A 20722-nucleotide genomic window follows, 5' to 3' on the forward strand; every position below is an offset into this window, starting at 1 on the left:
GTACCTTTTTCCAAACAGTAATGATTTGTTTTAATGTTGTACTTGTGGAGTTACTAAATAGTAATCAATAGGAAAAATGTCCACGAACCACAAGCTCTTCCAGTTAAATGACTTATGATCATGTATGGTGACATGACATTGGAACTCACCAAGAGAGGGTGTTAACACGAGTAGGTCCTTACTGTGGCAGAATCCAATCTTTGAGCTCCTGATATACTGCCTGGTCCCAACCATCCAGAGACAAGGTGCAATACAACATGCAGTTAGTCAAATCCAAAAATGTTAGCAAACAAAGCAAAGCAGAATCTAATAACAAACAGCTGGTCTTTTCAGATGGCCATTTCACAGATTGCTAAGAGTACGTTTATATTTGTTCAATAAAACTAAAGAACACATACACTATTCAAACAATGTACACTAAAAAGAAAAAAAAATACCTACGCTAAATATTCTGTATCTTATCAGAAAATCGGATTCAAAATGCTTTCTAGGAAAGTTCTCAATATCAAGTGCATGAGCTGCCTAAAAAGGAACATGCATTTTAGCACGGTCAGAAATTAAGATATTTCAATTGCTCTCTGCAGATTTCTTGTAAATGCAAAAGTGGTTATGGATTTCACTTTTAAAAAAAAGTGAAGCATAAAAACTGCTGTAATTAATACTTTCATATCAATTCAGACGGATCAGCGTATTTTTATAAAGCTGTTAGTCATGCAGTTGTCATGCCCATGAAATCAAAATATTTTGCTGTCATACCATCCATTTGCATTTTCTTTGGCTGCATAGATGGTGAGGACATTGTGTTTGTCACCCTGAAGTTTGCAGGAAGAGTCTCTGCCGACCCAGGGTTCATCCCCCTAACGTCTTTTGGACGAAACTTTTTCCTCCAGGATGGAGCCCTCCTAAAATTCTTGTCATCATCCTAGCCACACAAGGAAAGAACCACATTTCACCAAGTCAGACTACAGTCTGTTCAGCTGAAAATAAAACAGCTTAGACATTTTCATTTAAAAGCTTGAATTTAGAATTTAGGGCATCACACTGGATTTTTTTATTTAAGTAGAGAAAAATAGCCCATTGATGGTAACATCCAGCAATAATTTATATTCAACATTGTTTTTTACAGGAAAAATTAACTTCAAAGAGCTGCATATTTAGTTTTTCTCACCTCATCCAGTCTTCTTTCTGTACCCAGGGCAAGAAGGTTATTATATTCTCTCTCTAGAATTGTTCTTGCCTAAGTGGAAAGAAACAAGCTAAGCTGTTGATGTAATATTCCTAACAATGAAACCTCCAAAAGTTAATAAGATGAAGACTATCAGTTGCATCCTATTACATGTGTCTGTAATGAAACACTCAAAAGGCACAAAGAAGGTAGAAACTATTAGATGTCTGTTAAGCATTCTTTTGGCTAAATACAATGTTTGAACTTCACATGCCTCTAAGAATTCCCTAGTTTAACAGGAATGTTTATCACAGTGGGTACTTGGCTAAGTACAGTCCAGATGAGCACTACAAAAGACTGGAGACAAAAGGGGAAATAGAAACTAATATGAAACATTAGTCAACCAACTGCAATGCAATGAAGGCATAACATGGAAATCACAAACTAAATGTTATACAAATGAAATAAGTGTACCTGTGTGTTCTGGGTGGGTATCTGTAACAACAGCGCTAAAGCATTGTGATCAAAAGTTTCATCTAAGGCAAGTAGTGCACCATGGACTCCACTCTCCAACAGGTTATTTGCATATTCCTTGAGACCGATGGACTGAACCCAGTTGACCACTCGGTCATTGCTCCATACCAGCACATCTGAAACAGCAGGCAAAGAGCTCTCGTGAAACCAAACCTCCCAATAAATATATTGACATGAGAAGCTTTCACCCATTACAACAAATACTTCCAAGACCTGGCGGTGGAATACAGATTAGAAATATCTCAGGGGTTTTATTGTGTGACAAACCATCCAAGTGCCACAGTCTGAAATACTTTTGATACAAGTGGTATGTGGTTGAATGACTTAAAACAGAATTTGCAAGTCACTGGGCAGCTGCAGATCTAGGATTAAGGTAGAAAATATCCATCATCACCTTTAAGTTCCACTTGGGATTCTTCTCTTCGTCTTTCAAGTTCTTTCCTATCATAATTTTGCCTTCGCAGGCACATTACCCCGCACTGGAAACTATTTCTGTTTTGGAAAGAAAACCACAGAAACATTAAAATGACTCGCTACAGAAAAGTATTTGCTCAATTTTTCACATATATCCAAAGTTTTTTATTCCGTTTTATATTGACACCAGAGGGAGCTTGTAGTCTTTCATATCAACTCCTTAGATTAGTCTATACAGTGCACATTCATTTTTGATGGTCAGTGCATTTCTTAATTTCCCCATTAACAAAAACCAAGCAATTGAGGTAATACTGTAACACAACTTTGTTTTTGTTTTTTAAATGTTCTATTTTGGACTGTAATTCACAGAATAATTACATTTCCAGCACTGTAAATTCATCACCCTAGTAAACTATTTGAAAAAATCCACCTGGTTTAAATGCTCATTCAATCCAAATCCACAATGCATCTCCTCACCTGTGAAAACTATCTACCATTTTTAGCTGGCCACGCAGATCCTTCTTTGTTAAGTGGTCAAGCATTCTAGCGTCAACAAGGCACTCCATGAAGTAGCTCCGATACTGAGGCAGTCCCAGGCTGGGAAGCCATTCATTGCCAATCCATTCGTGATTCATATCCCCATACGCTAGTGTCTACAAAAACAAGGTCTAGGGTGAATTCATTGTTTTAAAAAGATACTTAAATAACACTATGATTCTTTTTGCTAGCCATTCCAATATTTTGCATGTGGCCATGATATGCTTGAAACTACAAAACACTCTTTAATAATCTCAGAATTTTCTCAAAAACTGAAATAGTTTCGTAAGTATTCAGGGTTAAGGCTGCCATTCAGAATCAGATCCATGGCTCAGCAGCACATGCTGTTATGTCCTGACTACCTTTTCAGCAAATGTAAGAGGTTTTTTTTTTTTTTTACTTTTTTCCCCCACAGATGTTCACTACGGAGTTCTTTATGGACACTTTTCTTGCAGAAATACAGTAGGTAAAATGGTATGTTTTTTTCAAATATATCTGAAGATTTACGACCCTCATATGTCCCTGTTTTAGTGGATTGTGTGGCACATTCACAGAAGTTTACAAATTAATCTATTCCATAAATGTGATCAAGATCAACAGGCCAGACGTTTGCTTAATTTTAAAGTACATCCTGGTATTAAATGATCAGGAAACTAGAATGGTACATCTTTGGTGCAAATCTTTAATGTGTCTAGTCATCCTAAGAGGCAACAGGAAGAATTTCTAGATTCTTGTAGGTACTAAGTAGAAGTTTGGTTATTAACCAGCTCCAACTTCACTAGCTAGGATGCTGGATTTAATTGTAGTCATTAATAGAAACAGATATATGACTTCAGACTTCCTACAAGTTCTGGAAGACAAAGTTTTCATAAAAAGGGCAAGATTAGAAACCAGGGAACTGAGAGTAGGGAAGCTTTTACTGCTTGGCTCCCTTCAATACCTTTCCTCCAAAATTAGTCATAATTTACAACATTTAGAAGTCTACAGCACATAGACATAAAAATTGCAAACCTGGGCCCAGCTGCCCTCCTCATCCTCCTGTTGTTAGCATTGTTAGAAGTGCAAAGAGAAAATTAAGAAGTGTTAGTAGATTGTCAGTGCTTAGTAAAAAAAAAATCCATTGTGGTCAAGTAAAGAAAGGTGAAGTAGCCCCAGATCCCAGGACAAGAATAATTAAAAAGTTAGTTGCAATTGTTTCTTCTTTCTTTTAAAGGCATGTGCTCTGCTTGAGAGAATCCATATCCCCAATCAGCATGACAATATCCTTTTCTAATGCAACTGCATGGCTGAAGCTTGAAAAATGAAGTTCTACAGTTTCCAGTTATCAACATAGAGATATTTCTGGATATGTCATTAGAAATATTTGTTAAAAGGTCTGACTTGCACACAAAATTTAAGGAACTCCTGAAATCACACTTTTATTATTCTATATTACTGAAAATATTAAAGACAAGTAGGGCACAATTTAACTACCATTTGAAAAGGAGAAGATTTCCTAGGCAAAGGAGAAATGGTCTCATGTTATATGCACACATTTGTGAACCCTTTGTAATTACCTGGATTTCTGCATTAATTACTCTTAAAAATGTGGTCTGATCTTCAACTAAATCAAAATAGACAACCACAATCTGCTTGAACTAATAACACAAACAATTCTACTTCTTGTCAATATTGAACATCGTTTAGACATTCACAGTCCAGGCTGGAAAAAGTATGTGAATCCTAGTATTCAGTAACTGGTAGAACCTCCTATAGCAGCAAATGTTTACTGTAGCTGCTGATGAGTCTTGCACAACAGGTAGGAGGAATGTTAGACCATTGATCCTTCCAAAACTGTTTCAGTTCGTTGATATTACTGGGATTCCTTGCGTGAACAGTTCTCTTCAGGTCATGCCACAACATCTCAATTGGGTTGAGGTCTGGACTCTGACTTGGCCATTCCAGAACACGGATTTTCTTCTGTTTAAGCCATTCTGTTGCTGATTTACTCCTGTTTCGGGTCATTGTCTTGTTGCATCATCCAGCTTCTATTAATCTTCATGTGACGGACCACTACCCTGACATTCTCTTGAAAAAGTTCTTGATACAATTTTGAATTCATTGTTCCCTCTATGATAGCAAGCTGTCTAGGCCCTGAGGCAGCAAAGCAGCCCCAAACCATGATGCTCCCTTCACCATTTGGATGAGGTCTTGGTGTTGGTGCGCAGTGCTTTTTTTTCTCCAAACATAGCGTTGCGTGTTTCTGCCAAAGAGTTCAACTTTTGTCTCATCCGTCCACATAACACTGTCCCAGAAGTGTTGTGGAACATTAAAGGTGGTCTTTTGCAAGCTTGAGACATGTTGCAATGTTTATTTTTTGAGAGCAGTGGTTTCCTCCGTGGTGTCCTTCCATTAACACCATTCTTGTGGCCACTATAAGAAAAACACCGAACATGAACAGAGACTTTGGCAAGTCCAAGAGATTCCTGCTGTTACCCTAGGGTTTTTTTTTTACTTCCTTCAGCATTGTACGCTGTGCTCTTGCCGTGATCTTTGCAGGATGCCCACTCCTAGGGAAAGTGGGAACAGTACTGAATTTCCTCCATTTGTAGACAATTTGTCTTACTGTGGATTGATGAACACCCAGGCCTTTGGAACTGCTTTTGTAGCCTTTTCCAGCTTTATGCATCTCTACCCTAAGGTCCTCTGATATTTCTTTTGATTGGGGCATGGTTCAAATAAACAGCTCTTTCTTGAGAAGAGCACACTCTGTCAGTAACCAACCTGTGTGTGCCTTTTTTATAGGACAGGGCACCTCCAACCCACACCTCCAATCTCATCTCATTGATTAGAACACCTGACTCCAATTAGCTTTTGGAGAAGTCATTAGCCTAGAGGTTCACATACTTTTTCCCCCCAACCTAGACTGTGAACCTTTAAATGACTTGTTCAGTACTGACAAGTAGTACAATTGTTTGTGTGTTATTAGTTTAAGCAGATTGTGTGTCTATTATTGTGACTTAGTAGAAAATCAGACCAGATTTGTATGACTAATGCAAAAAATCCCAAAGGGTTCACAAACTTTTTCTTGCGACTTTACCTGCAAGAAGAATCCCTCCTGATTAGTAAAGGTACACTTGAGATGGATACACAAGCCCACAGAACAGATAAGTGGAAAGTCAAAAGTGCTGAAAATGGAGAAGACAGCAGTGCAAGAACTAACCGTCTGAGGTGTGGCTGCAAGATTTTCCATTTCTTCGTGTGTAACCCACACATTCCCCGTGGACTAATCACATGACCCACAGTGAGTGACAATCACAATCCATTGTGAGGAAAGCAGAAATAAAAAGGAAAGGTGGCAGAATATTGAAGCACAAGGTACGTTAATTAATAGCAAGCACTGGCACAAGCAATTCTGTGAAAATCTAAGCAAACTCATTGGCTTAGAACATACTAGTGTGTGTAGTGCATCATGCTGAAAGATTTATTTGAAATTCAACAGATCGTGTTATTTAAAACATGCAATGATTAAGGGTCATTAACAGTTTGCCATGAGCTGGCCGTTTTGACTATTTTCAAAAAATAAATTTAAGTCTGGAATCCAAGTCTTGCCCTCCTTCCCAAAAAGTTCATATGTTTTTAATAGCACAAACCACAATTAAGTCATTTTTCACATTACAGAACAAAACCAATATTGGTTATAGTGACTGAACAAGTTTTAGCAATTTGATCAAATGTAAAAAAACTGTCAACACTTGACATTAAAAAACAGTGTCATTTTAAAATGTTTAATATGTGCACATTAGAAAACACTTATATTCCATGTACATCATCTCCTGAAAACACCTGTAATTATCAAAGGGGCTCTAGTTTAAGGGAAATACAGGAGATCTATTCTATACGAATAGCCAGTTCAATGACTTAATGGGCCATGAAGTGAGATGCACTTTGCTGTCCTGTGCTGATGAATGAGTATCTGCAGGGCTGCCTGGAGCCTACGAAGGAGCAATTGGGAAGAAGCAAATAGCAGGGACTAAGCAACTGTGTACTGTTAAAAGGGGTATTCAGCTAAAAAACCACAGGTGCAGGCTTGAAACCATTGTTCCAGAAGTATATTTTTACATCTAAGAAATCATTCAGACTAGGATATTTTCTATCACCCCTTAAAGCACTTGTCCAAATTCTTAAATGTCTCAGCGACCTGGGGAATAGATGGCAATGGGCTGTCGCAGAGAGCTTACCGTTCTGGATGTCGGGGGTGCAGAAGGGCTCGTCAAAGACATGATCTCCTGAATAGCAAGGCGCAGCTTTAATCTGTGCAGAGGGTTGCTGATCCCTATCTCCCGCTGGATCTCGGTGTCGGACAGTGCCGACATTATAGCACCACTTTTAACGTTGGCTCTGCAAGCTGCCACGTACCAGGCTGGCATCCCCACCCAGAGCTGAGCAGAGAAGGAAAAAAAACCAAGACGTGAGCGTATCGTCACTCGGTCACAAAATTCCCCAAATTAACTACAGTTAAAAACACAAACAAGAAAACCTCCTGAAGAAAAATGCAGAATGCTCTACATGTCATTCATAAAAAAAGGTCACAAACAAGAAGAGGCCAGTTGGCTCATCTAGCCTGTTTGGTAGTATTTAATTGATCCCCGGATCTCATCCATCTGTTGCTTGAAAGAAACTAGGGTATCAACTTCTACAGCGTGGCTGGGTAGCTTGTTCCATACTCCCTGTTCAATGTTCCTACTCTTTTCTGGAATCCTTTAGATCTAAGCTCACTGCGTATAAAAAGAACCACAACGAGAGTTCATGTACTCAAAGTCCATGTACTCAAAGTGCCAGGACTCGTCTTACCTCCAACCATACAACAACAGTTGGGCCATCCCACTGTGCAAAGGGTAAGCCCTGCCTGCGAGCCTCCTCCAGCAGTTCGTGCCTGTAGGGTTAAAAGGAGTTAGAACATCTGTGTTCATAACAGAGATGCACATAATGCCCGATTAAAGCAATACTCCTTCACCTAGCACATATTCTGAACTCTCCATCATAAAAACAAGTGGAATTCTAATGAAGTTATTTAGATTTAACTTAAATATTCTGAAAAGGAAGTCCACTTACATTCCAAATTCCTAAAAATACACAACCATGTGCTTTCAAACATTACCTCTTCTAACTTTAATGCAAAGTGCATGTTATGGTGCAGATTTCTGCCACGGCTAAAACACAAAGTGTCCACAAATACAGTTTTGTCCATGCATCTGTTAAAACTGATCTTAAAAACTAATAATCCTGAAAATGTTTGGAAGTGCACATTGCAGTTAAGCATAGCCCTGGTGTCAATGGGTTAATTGAAGCTTTTCAATAAGTACAGCCATTCAAGAGGTTTAACAGCCTTATTATATTGTTAGTAAATAACACTCAAGAGAGCCCAACAAACAGCAGAAACCCAGGACACCACCGTAGCAAGTACAAAACATGTCACAAGCAGTTTAATGGATATATAGAGATAAAACAGATAAAACATAACTAGAAAGTGTTGCCTTCAATGAAGTCAATTCTTTCTAGTTTTAAAGAGCAGACTTCTACCTGTAAGGTTCTAATTTTAAGAAATGTATAATGTTAACAGCTTTAATTGTCTGCAGGGTTTAATCCCAAGTATGAGCAAAGTATGACAAGTATCTGAAAAAGCAATACACTTCACATGTAAACAGTGGTCAATAAGTGTATACTCTCTACTCCAGACTTGAAAAACTAGAACCATTACAGAGCAGTTCACTTTAATGAATAGTCCTTTTTTGAAACGATCTTACAATTTAGCTCTAGGAATGGTCCTCAATTTTTATAATGCACAATGGAAATGAACCCTCAAAACATGCTCCACATCTGCTAATCTATAACCCCATACTAAAACAAGGATAAATTACTATTGTTAGAGCAATCTTTCTCAAAAACGGCATCTTGTTAACATTTTACTGGAATACTTATTCTCCGCGTCAGCTTAAAAGCATTCTTGACGAAAAAGAAAATTCAGTGTAACCACTAAAATTAAATATGCGGTCGATCAACAAAATAGTAGACATCCTTTTAGTTTGCAAATTGTTTCAGATCCGTGCCAAAAAAGGAATGTGGTATTATGACTGCAACAAGATGCTTTACAAACTTTAGAGGTGTTTGCTCCTTTGTAACTGGAATATACAAAATACACTTGGAAACAGTCAAGTCAAGACAAAGAACAAAACTTAAGCTAGTAAAGCATTCCAAGCAAACTGCACCCTATATTACAGAATGAAGGGTTAATATAGCATCCACAGCATTAATGAGGGGTAAAACCATGAATAAATGAACTTACCCTGATTTTGCACTATATATATGATATGAAAGAAAAGGATGAAAAAAGGGGAAGTCAGAAAATAAAAAGGCAAAACAAAGTTGGTAAAAGCAAACTAATAAGAGCTAAATAAAGTGTTTAATTAAAATGACAATGATTCAGTTAAATGAATGAGTTTTAAACATCCACTGCAATGGACATCAATATAGAATTATCATAAAATCAAATCAACAAGAAAAATTACATGGGAATAAAATAAATCAATTCAAACACAGAATGAAGTATTTAAAAAAAATCAAATGAACAATTTTGTTGCCATGAATGTTTGCAAGAAGTGAATGCAAGACACTGTCTAGAGGCACGTGATATGCATACAAGGCAATGTGTTTAATCAGGTGCTAACCATTATCAAAATCATGCAAAAACATGAATGATGAAAGAAAAGTCACATACTTTTTCTGTAGCTTCCTATTTTTTTCCACCTGTCCTCCAAGTTTAAGTCCTAAGGCATCTTGTGGAGAATTCTCAGCTTCCGGAGTGCCTGCTGTGTTTACAGGATTGAAATTACAGTTCATATTAGCACCGCTAAAAAATGATTGTGGTGGAGGGGAGTCCCCATTAACTGTAAAGCGCTTTGAGTGGAGTGTCCAGAAAAGCGCTATATAAGTGTAAGCAATTATAATTATAATATTTGAGGGAACCATTAATGCAACATTTCATTTATCAGGATAGTAAACTGTAAGCAATCTTGTAGTAAAAAAGTAAATGAAGTATATGAGAAAAACAATCATTGTTGAAGAATGACTAACATCTACATTTTGAGGCATTTAAATGAAATCCTGATGACTCTTCAAAACCTAGCACTGACAATAACAAATAATTAAAAAAAACACACTATAGGTTTGCAGTTCAATTAACATTGAACAGACTCAAGTTTGGCTTAATTTTTGAATCATGTGCATCTAAGGAAAAATAAACTGATGTTAACAACAGAGTCACAAATGACCTAATAGGACAAAATAATGAGCAGTGTGCCTTAACAGATTTAATTCAATTTCTTAGCTTCACAATATAGAGATGGTCAGAGTTAAAAGTAGTCAGTCAACAAACCTTGTCCTGTTGACTCTTTACCAGGTGGGCCAGGACGACCCTTTTCTTTCTTGCCAAACAATCGGCCAATGGAGGATTTGATGCTCTTTTTCTTGGGAGCTTTGTTCAGGGAGTCTTGGCTGCTGTTGCTGCTGCTGGGGTTACTGCCCTGGCCATCTTGGGAACCTGTTGAACTGCAAATAGCTTTTTTTAGATTCCCTTTTCACCTGTGAATGATGGAGCCATCCACCACCATGAAGCAGAAAATTTGCAGTCCCAGACTGAACATTTCTGAGAGCGATGTTAAAACTTCCCTTGGGACAATGGTGATCACCCATCATTGCAAACTTGGCACCAGGCGCACAAGGCTCTGATGCTTAGATCAAATTATACAGATGTACAACAGTAGTTCTCTTAGCACTGATTTGCCTTAGTTCTCTTTATCCTTTCCCATTATTTTAATTACTCAAAAAATGCCTGCATAAAAGCAGAATGTCTATCTGCGAAATGCATAGAGGCCAGGTATAAACACCTAGAGCACACTCCGTGCAGGCTGTAGTTAGCTGTGCTTCTGGCAACTGTGATAAAGGCAAGAAACAATGGAAAAACGGTGCACAAGCTATTGAATGTGACATGATATGCGTTTCACATGATACTGTACGTATTTTTACCTACAAAATGGCCTGTTATTTGTAGTCACTCTCCTGCGTCTGTGTATGTAGAGCTCTGCAGTGATCTCGCCTATTTGCCTTATAAATATTCCTTTGAGTGACAGCCTGGCCCATTCTGGGTAATGTACCTCCTCTCACTGGTCTCCTTCTGTGGCCACGTTGGAGGAATGAAACCTGCCTCTCACTCTGGCTGATTTTGTTTTTTGTGGAGACAATTTTCTTCTTTTGTAATTATAGTCATTTTCGAAATAAAATCCATTTTATACAGACTGGATTTTTTTTCTTTTTTAAAATATGAGCAATACCTTGACCAATACCCAAATGGAACCCGTCATACATCGCTTGTATGCCAGCAACATTCTCTTATTGCCTCTAGTACACTAATTCCCCCAGAAGTTCAGGTGGGTAGCTGCGTCAGTAAGTCAATACTGCGTCAATAAGTTTAAACCAAACTGAAAAGAGAAGAAAGAAAACACAACGTTTCGGCTGTGGAGCCTTCTTCGGGTGTAAAGAAGGCGGCTCCACAGCCGAAACGTTGCATTTTCTTTTTTCTCTTTTCAGCATGAAATAAACCTATTACTTGTTCCTTAATTCCCATTGTGCTTCTTTCGTGAAGGTAGGACAACTTCCCAGCCTACCTCCACTTCAGACATGTTTGTTGCAGTTACCTCCGAATATCCCTGATGTCTTCATGACTGGCTGCATGAATGGCACCCTTATTTAATCGCATGGACCTCGGGGTTGAAGGAGGGGATGTCTCACACTTGATTGTAGCCTTGTCGTCTTGTGATCCTGCAGACTAAAAAAAGAAAAAGACCCATATAACTGCACTCTATATCATAAGGCAATAGAAAGAATATGGAGTATCCCCAAAGAGAAAAAGGTGGCAAGTCAAAAGTATTTTTGGAACAAAACTGTATGTTTAGACTACACTAAAAGCAGGCTTTTCCCGTACAGTTCTGGTGTGTTTGGTTGAGAGCTGGAAAAAAGGTGGTGACTTAATTTGATCTGTTAATCTTCATTTCTTTTCAATTTTTCAATTATGCCATGGTAAGTTAACAAAAAAAACAAGATAATTCACATATGAGCAGATTTAACTACATTTCTTAATATTTCTAAGAGCAGAACAGGAACTGTAACTTCATACAGCTGCAATGTATAAAAATCTTGGATGCAACCCTGCATTTTTGTATTAATTATAGACCCAGTCCAGGCATAATTTTTACCTTCCTACGGAGTTTCCGTAAATCACTAGGCTGATGGAAGCGTGCAAGAAAGGGAAGAGGAGTTAGCACAAAAATCGACAGTAAAGTCTACAATCATGCAGAGGAAAACAAAGAAAAATGGAAAGCAATATGGTAGATCCTCAAAAACTAAAAAGTTGTAAAAAGTTCAATAACTAAATCTGAGAAATCATATTCAACGTTTTGAATATAAGTAGTGATTTAAACATGTTGATCAAGACGTGAAAGTGTAAGTGATACAACAGAAGACTTGGACAGCGGTCAGACAGAATATCATTCTCCTGGGACAACCAACAAGCACTTTTGCTGGTATAATCTGGGGGTCACATTCGCACTGAGGTAACCATCTTAAACCCCAACATTTCCAATTTTGAATTAATGGCCCTATGTAGTATGCTACTAATGAAAAACAGAATGAAATGGAGAAAATAAAAGTAGTTTATTTTAATTTATTCAATCAAGTGAGAGCCCTGTTTTGGCATTTCCAATGTAAATATTCATTGGGAGGCCGTCCTTCAAATAAGAAAGTTTCATGCTAAAGATAACAGGCCATTTCCTCTTCAATCCCATCAAACAAAACACACACAGGAAAAAAAGATTGAAAGTCCGGGGGAAAAGTGGGCACCGTAGTTCTAATGGAGAAAAAAGAATCTTGCAAAAAAACAGCTCGTGGTAAAAATAGCACACAAACAAAAAAGCGTCTGGAAGAGATCAGAGGATATCAGAGCTTTGGCTCTGCTTGTAGGCCTGCAATTCTGAGCTTTATGCTGATGAAGAAAATATGAATACCCTTTGTACAAATATGACCCCAAGTTTCCACACATTGCTAGATTCATCTGTACCTGACAGCTGTGTGGAGAATCACAATATGGTAGGACTGAACTAGGACAGGGGCTCGAAGAATAAACTACATTCTGATGGGGCAGTGAGGTCTGGATTACATATGTATCATGGGATGTGGGCTACAAACAAAACAAAAAGGAACAAAAATGGTTTAATGGTATTACAGCTCTTTTTTTCTTTTTTTTTTAGAGAAACAAGGCAAGGAACAAACAGCATGTTAAAAAGTACTGTTCTCGGAAAACCAAAATCTAAAACAATGCTGCAATATTTCAAGGGAGTCAGAGATACAAAAAGTACACATCTATGAAAGAATGCTTACTGCCACAGAACAGAAAAAGGATCACTTGATAAGCAAACAGTTTAAGGAAAATAACTCCCATTTCTCATGCAGCAACAAATGTTAAAGATAAAAATGAGCTCCTTAGCCTAAAACAAGCGCAGCTCACGCTTCAACACCACCGCACACACACGAAAGGGCTGGGTGAACGCACCAGGGTCATGACGCCGAGCCGGTCCACCTCCCGGGCCGGGCTGCGTGGGACTCGCCGAGGGGTGGAGTGCCCACTGCCGGGGGGAGAGGAGCCTCCCAGAGACGAGCCAGTGTAGGGCGGGATGATGGAGCCCATGGACCTGAACCTGCCGCCGAGATTGTCTAAACTCCCACTGCCCACCCGGCTCTCGATCTCCTCGGCCCGCTGGGCCGTCGTCTCCTTCTCCTCCTGGATCATCCTGAAAACAGAGGCTCAGCTGTGAGCGGCTGGAAACAGCTCCTTTCTGAAGACGCTCAGCGACAAGTAGATCCAAAAGACGAGAGTGCTGGGCAGCACAGACTGCCTGAACATGGCACCTTGTAATGCCAGGGTCCAAAATTCAATTCCTTACGGGTCCCAGTGAGGGTGTGAGCTGGGCAACTGGACTGCCCAGCTCTGACCTGACAAGAATTTCTCTGATCCCTATCCCCTGTTCTTAACCAAGAATCGATGATGGGTCTGATGCAACAATAAAATGACAACTCAAAATTGTAGAAAACAAACATGGGCTTACAAAACAGCAAACTAAAATTTAAAGCTTAATTTAAAGCCAAGATTCAACTTTAATGTCTTTTCGTCAGGTGTTCTCTTTGCTCATTCTGCAACGTGAGGTCTAGGATGTAAGGGTTTTGAGAAAGTATTTTTCAGCATTCAAATGACAATCACAGGTGTATTATAAAGACAAGAGAATCTGACTAAAAAAAGTGTTATACATAAAAAATTTTGACTACCTCTGTGTAGTACTGTGTAGTACCCAATATCTGTACGTAAATCGTTTGTATCTTTCTTTTTACTAAATAATAGATGTAAATTGTCGTGTGACCAATCTTCTAAAACACATCTGGCAATGAAAAATGTACAACTGGTGGGAATTCTTTAAAAGGGTTACTGACTTTGAAAGACTGACTTATCTTGTCAGAGCATAGCGGTCTGGTCAATAATGAGACCTGTAAAGATAACCAGGTTGCTGCTGGAAGTGGTTTTAGTGAATCAGTAGGTGGTACTTCCCTCCTTGGACCAGAATTTGCTTGGCCCCTGACGTTCCCGTGGCACTATTCGAAAGATAAGGGGTGCTAAACCAAGTATAATGGCAAAATTCCACTTGGGGCTTGAAAAAATCTACCTAAATATCCCTGTTGATTCACTTGGTGAAGCATTTTTATTTTTTAATTTTCCTCTTGAGCTGCTGACATAATGCCTAATGTGAGCTCCTGTGTGAGTGCTGCTCTCCTGCTTAAAGTGGTCTGGAATCCATTTAGCATTACTAAAGCGGTCATGCCTGATTTCATTGTTGATGGCATCCAATTGCTCTTGCAGCATCAGAGCCAGCGTCTGTGCATCGGCTTGGCCACTGGGGGAAAGGAGATCGACGGAGCTGAAGATGGTCTCCCTGTCGTCCTCCACGTCGGACATGTCCGCATCGCTCTCGAAGGCCTGTGCCACGTTCGCCAGGACGTTGGCCTGCTGCACTCTTTCCCACTCCTGCTCATTTAGGGTCTGTACCTTATAACGCAGAAAAGCACAGCAGGTCATTTAAACAGGCTCCGAGGTGGCCTTTTGAAGTCGAATTCAGACTAAGACATGCAGAGAATCTCACAATATGAACAACTCAGCAGTATGTGTTACAAAGCAGATTATTATTGCCCAAGGAGGCATCAAATACGATAAACTGCCCTGAACATAATACAAAACCAAAAGGAGTTTCTATTTACAAGCAGATAACACCTCACTTTACCTCTTTCTTCTCATTTAAAAAAAAAGGTCTGGGCCAAGTTCCTGGAATGAAGGGGCTGGAAACTTACGAACATTTAATACAATGTGACTAATATCTTTACAGTGTTTAATTATTCCATATATGACTTACTTGCTTCTGAGGTCCCACAAGAAAGCAAAGGGAAAAACGTAAAACAATAATTTTCACTTGTTTGTTGTAACATTTCAAACAGAAGATCAATGAACTCTTGTCTTCATTTAAGCCAAGATACAGGTCACAAAATTAATAAATAAATGAAAAAAAAAAACAGAAGTGTATTTATTCATTCAAGACTATAGGTCTTATTTTCTAATACTTTAAGAGAGAGTTTTTATTATCCCCAAGGGGCTATTTGTTTTATAGCAACAGACAATATTAAAAAAGCGTGTATTAAATGTAATTTTTTCACTTTTTAAAGAGCGAGCCTTTTGAGCAGACCCTCACCTTCGAGGGCTCGTCTCGGAGAGCTGTCAGGCGTCCCTTCTGGGGGCGTCTCAGCACCATGGCTGTGCTGTAGTGATCCGCGTGACTGTCCATCATAGAGGAAGCCGATACAGGATACCTGAAGTCAGGTGTGCTGCCAAGGTGGGGTCGGCTAAGACACAAGCATAGGGGCATTTTCAGAGGGAACACACGACACCAACTTTGTAGATTTGGTATTGGTATTTCTGTCAGAGAGCTGCTCCAATGAAAAATAGGGAATAGTAATAAAGTGCATTTATAGAGCACTTTTTATCCCTCAAAGGATCTCACAGCAAGGATTTATGAATGTTGTCTCTCACCCATGATGCAGCGATGAAGTGCCTCTTGCTCTTGATTGCTCATTTTCAGCCCTCATAGTTTCTATTTCAATAAGAAGTTGCTCCTAAGAGTCAGAAAAATCATAGTTGTAAAAGTTACTTAACTTTAAATTTGACATTGGCTATATTTTCATTGTACATTATGCCATGTAACTGTTCCTGGGTAATAACTTGTCTGAACAATTCCATATCTCAGGGGGGAAAAAAAAAAATACTTTTTTTTAGTTCCTGGATTTAGTCCCACTGTGAAATCAGAAAGAATGAGAATTACACAAAAGTCAGATTAAGGACATTTAAACAAGGCACTGTGTGAAAATCTTAATGCTACAAAATGACCCCAACTTACAGAAGCTCTAAATAAAAACAGTATGTAGAATTCAAAGGCAGAAAGCAAGGCATTCAAAGACAGAAAGCTCAGAAAACGTTCTTGCAGCAAGATATCAAGTACCTTCTCATGATGTGCTTCTTCAATGAGTTTTTTAGTGTGCTCCAGATCACGAAGGAGTGCATTCTAAATAATAACACAAAAATACTAATGTACTCACAAATAATCACTGTTACAGTTAAGTTACACACAAATCTAAAATTGTTTTTTAGGAGTCAATGACTTTTGGAAATATTTTCTCTTTAGGTTTTAATGAGCAGTATCTGTTCCTAAGGGCATGTTTCAAGTGACCCTACTGGTTAAACAGACCTCTGCAAATGTCCTATAGAATGAGATTTGGCAGTTTCTACCTTGTCTTCCAAAGCAGACATTCTCTCCTTTAGATGGAGCTGTAATCTCTCATTTGATTCAGAAAGCAGTTTATCCACAGTCTCTGATAACCGTTTATTGTGCTCTTCATTCATCTTTTCTCTCTGGCGTGCCTAGAAAATCAGAAAAAAAAACTGAACTCCCGAGAAAATAAAAAAAGATCAAAACTAAGAAGGAAAAAAGTTTTTGTATCTTTTCTACTAATAATAAATGTACTATAAATTAAGGTTATGTTGAATTTTAAACTACACTAATCCTTGCTTAATTGGCATTCTACAGAACCTCAGTTTATAGTAAATCCATCATTGATGGAATATATATAACTTAATCTCAATAACTCACATGACCACAAACAATTAATCTCATACTGCTCTCCTCTAAGTACCGTGTATGAAATCTCTATGCACCCAACTGTTGAAATTATACCAATTTCTTCCATCATTGCAAAAGTACGTTTCAGTCATTATCAAAACTAACCCATCCACTGCTACAAAAAAACACAGAAAAAAAAAGTGCAGGGCCATGTTCACCAAATTATTTATTTTAATAACTCCATAGCCAAGCAAGACTGGAAGCATGCATGTTTCCTCAAGGAAATTGAGTGTTTGGGCTTCTTTTCAAAGGTGATTGGCCTATCGCTTACCCTCTGCAGCTCCTGGTTCTTCTCCTCCAGTTGCGCCTCCATCTGCCGTAGTCGCTCCTCTATATTCCCATGTCTCTCTTCCGCCTGCCAATAAAACACAGCACTGGTTTGAGCTTCTGACTGCTCCAGCCCACGGAAAACAGGCCAGGGCACAAGCACAATGCACTAGAAGCATGAAACAAGCTCTGTACTGGATGTGCAGTGCAAAACATAAAACCTGGCTTTAAAACGCATTATTTAGTCAGCATTTAAACATGTCAAATTAGTTGAAATGAGACAGAGGTGAAGGAATGCAATTTTTTCAAAAATACATCAGAGTCCAGAATCTTTTGGACGAACTAGACTCTACCCATCTGTTCTTCAGTTCTGGATTCCCTGCTGAAATAACTGTCTTGCATCTGAAATTATTTAAAAAGGAAGAAAAAAAAAACAGCCCATGCTTAAACAGTAATTTTATCCATGTCAAATTTTGTATGCCGCAGATTGACAGACATTTCCTGAACCTCTGTGTAAGTGGGTTGGCACACTTCCTGTTATGGTTCGGATTACGGAAAAAAAGGGGGAAAAGCAGCAAGCAGCAGGCAAGCAGGGTATCTGGACATCATCTACCTTCCTCAGCATTGAAGCAAGTTCCAGCAACTTAGCTTCTTTAACCCCAGAGTCTCCAGACACAGCGGGATCAAACTACAGAAGCCAGAAAGGGTCAGTGTATATAGCACAGACCAGGAATACAAGAAGAGTTCAGACAAGCTTTAATAGAACTAAAGCTTGAATTTAAGGACAGAAAAACCAAAAGCAAATGGATCACTGTAGGTCTGGGATGATTGCCACGCAAATACATTTTCCACAGATTGCCATTTATTACACTTTTTGTGGTGCACAGTGGGGGGGTGGGGTGGCTTTAATCCAAGCCTAATTTGAGAAAATGCATAAAACACTAGTATTTCTGGAAAAGTACTTTTTTTCAAACAGTTTACAAGAAAAGATTCAACATTTTAATGAAATTCCAAAACATGGGATATTAAGATGAGGTAATCTGCTCAGAAATGTTTTTCTAATCTTTAAAATCTTTTAACAAGATGACAAATCATGGTGGAGATTAATGCCTCTCAAAAAGGAATGAATTAAAATTGATCCAGTACTAAGGAACTGGGATGCATTTAAAAACAACTTCTAAAATAAGCAGAATCTTTAAGCTACACACTGACAATGGACTGCAGATTTAGTTACAAGACAGGAAGATGCTCAAAGTACATGAAAGTTAGTATATTAGTCCATGCATATTACACCAGCTCCAGCAAATATTGTTGTGTAACAATTTATATTCTAAAATGTTACAATAGTTTAAGCATTAGACTCCATGCAAAGAACATGTACCAGCTCAGTCATGAAATAACAGCAACAATTACTTCTTAGGACTACTCTTAGCATCATTCAGAACACCTTAATGTTCAAACAAATGAAGAAAGTTTTAAATCTCAAGGCTCTCGATACCCGACAATCATACCTGGATAAAATCAGAAGTCCATTCATAGCATTCACTGCTGTATTGCATATCTTGTACGAAAAATAGTTTTGTGTTTTAAGGTAAAGGTATTTTTAAATTGTGATATTCCACCTGGTTTTCATCAAGTGACAGAAGGGAAATGTGGCTTTTTAATCACTCTGGATTCTTTATTTTATTTTGAGGGAGTAGAAATGGTATGGCAAAATAAATGTCACCTCCCAGGGGTCAGAAACAAGAGGTAGGGGCAAAACAAAAGTACAAGCAAGTATTTAATCCTCTTAAAGTGAGGTAAAACTCTATTTTAAAGAATAGTGCTCCAATGACTCACCTTGGTAAGTGCTGCCACTCTCTGGGCTAGTTCGGCTTCTACCTCTGGTAAAGTCTCTGCTTTCCTCATCGTTTGCTGGAGTTTTTGTTCAGCCAATTCTAACCTCTCCTGTAACTGCCGGCTCTTCTCTTCGCTCTGCAAACACAAACGTAATGGTTTGCTGTGTTAAGGCCCTGATTTGAAGACGTTTCCTAGAGGAAAAATAAAATACTTCGGATTGAGAAGAGGCTCCATTTGCAGGAGCACTTACTTAATTTTCTCCCCGTTCATATAGAATTTTAATGTCGGTAACTATGCAGTCAATGGAGATTAATTTATATTATGATAAATAAAACCTTGCTTAAAACGGACACTTTGGGGACTTTTCATTACTCAGTGTGGTTTAAAAATAAAGCCAATATTTTTCTCTGGGACAGTCGCTGAAAAGTCTTCTCACAATGCACCATTCATTGGGAATTTGGGTGCAAAGTCTGATACAGTCTCATGGCTAGTCTCTGTGATTTTGCGAGCATCTTAAACAAATATTGCATTGAGCAGATTATTCAGAAACTGCTTTCATAAACGTTTTGAAACTGCTTGAATGCATTTACTGGATCCTAACACCTACAATTATTGCCAACACACCACAGGCCTTTCCTGCTTTCAATGGAAACTGTCAGTAGAGCTCTCTGCAAATTCTGACACCATTTTCCACCGATTAGCACGCAACATCGGCCTTAAACAGAGAAAATAACAGATTTCATAGTTTAAAGAAACTTTTTTCTGTACACTAATTGTTTACTAAATAGCATATTTAATTCTTCGTTTGCTAAGAAGTTTACAGCAAACATTTTAGCATGCCTTTTTATTCCTTTAAGTGTAGCAGGAAAGACAGCTTTGCAAACTAAGCAAAAAAGAGCTGCCGATACCTGCATTTTCTATCCCCCCCCCCCCCTTAATTCCTGGGTGCCCTGTTTTGTTCTGCCTGATTGTGGTGCTTTCTTTTCAGTTTTGTGCTGCACTTAGAATTACTCCAACAGAAACAGCAACTCGGATTAAGCAGCCAATTAATGGTGGAACTCTAAAGTGTATCACACAACGCTCTGAAGTCCACAGGAAGAGGCTCACAACTTAACTAAAATCATGCTTTCCCTACAGTTTTTATCAAGGGTGATAAATCCCACCCACAGTAGGCAGCCTACAGTACATGAAATAAGTGAAAAGTTAACTTGAGCAGAGCGGCGGAGGGATCTAAAGCAAAATGATGTTTTAATCACCTGTCTGAACATCGCCTCTTTGTTAGCAATTTCATTTTCAAGTTTGTCATTGAGATCATGTACAGATGTGGCTTCACGTTGTGCAGCGAGGTAGCGTTTTTCAAGCGTTGTGATTCTCTCTTCCATATCTTCCTTCTGGGCCATGGACTGTTGATTCAAAGACAAAAAAAATCTGCAATGTTGATAAGGTGCAGGAAAGAACCATGCACATTTGCAAACAACAAAATCACAGCATATAAAAAAAAAAAAGAGTACATACATTCTAATTGTTGCTCAAATCTTACAAAAAAATACAAAACGCCTGTTTAACATTTAACAAAAGTGTAACAATTCTACACCTTATTAAGATT

At 38.5% G+C, this 20722-nt stretch overlaps 1 protein-coding gene across 15 annotated transcripts in view; it reads right to left on the reverse strand.

Moving 5' to 3' along the window:
• ppfia1 (PTPRF interacting protein alpha 1) overlaps positions 1 to 20722 on the reverse strand; it is a 42597-nt gene that overhangs the window by 1993 nt on the left and 19882 nt on the right. Inside the window, exons 8-32 of one of the 15 annotated variants that reach the window (XM_088610921.1) lie at positions 20373 to 20519; positions 19117 to 19251; positions 17282 to 17365; positions 16620 to 16751; positions 16333 to 16395; positions 15867 to 15949; positions 15529 to 15679; positions 14611 to 14834; positions 13293 to 13530; positions 12801 to 12920; positions 11941 to 11970; positions 11383 to 11513; positions 10065 to 10237; positions 9408 to 9498; positions 8976 to 8987; positions 7484 to 7565; positions 6871 to 7071; positions 5853 to 5915; positions 3662 to 3688; positions 2591 to 2766; positions 2094 to 2191; positions 1640 to 1815; positions 1169 to 1237; positions 757 to 922; positions 150 to 220 (exon numbers count right to left, since the gene is read on the reverse strand). In XM_088610921.1, coding sequence (XP_088467047.1) covers positions 162 to 220; positions 757 to 922; positions 1169 to 1237; positions 1640 to 1815; positions 2094 to 2191; positions 2591 to 2766; positions 3662 to 3688; positions 5853 to 5915; positions 6871 to 7071; positions 7484 to 7565; positions 8976 to 8987; positions 9408 to 9498; positions 10065 to 10237; positions 11383 to 11513; positions 11941 to 11970; positions 12801 to 12920; positions 13293 to 13530; positions 14611 to 14834; positions 15529 to 15679; positions 15867 to 15949; positions 16333 to 16395; positions 16620 to 16751; positions 17282 to 17365; positions 19117 to 19251; positions 20373 to 20519 — 2931 coding nt within the window. In that variant the 3' untranslated portion in view covers positions 150 to 161. The other 14 variants (XM_088610920.1, XM_088610927.1, XM_088610931.1 and 11 more) reach the window with 14 other exon arrangements.

The sequence above is a fragment of the Lepisosteus platostomus genome, chromosome 18, assembly GCF_059453375.1.
Source record: "Lepisosteus platostomus isolate fLepPlt1 chromosome 18, fLepPlt1.hap1, whole genome shotgun sequence".
In the NCBI taxonomy this organism is placed as follows: domain Eukaryota; kingdom Metazoa; phylum Chordata; class Actinopteri; order Semionotiformes; family Lepisosteidae; genus Lepisosteus; species Lepisosteus platostomus.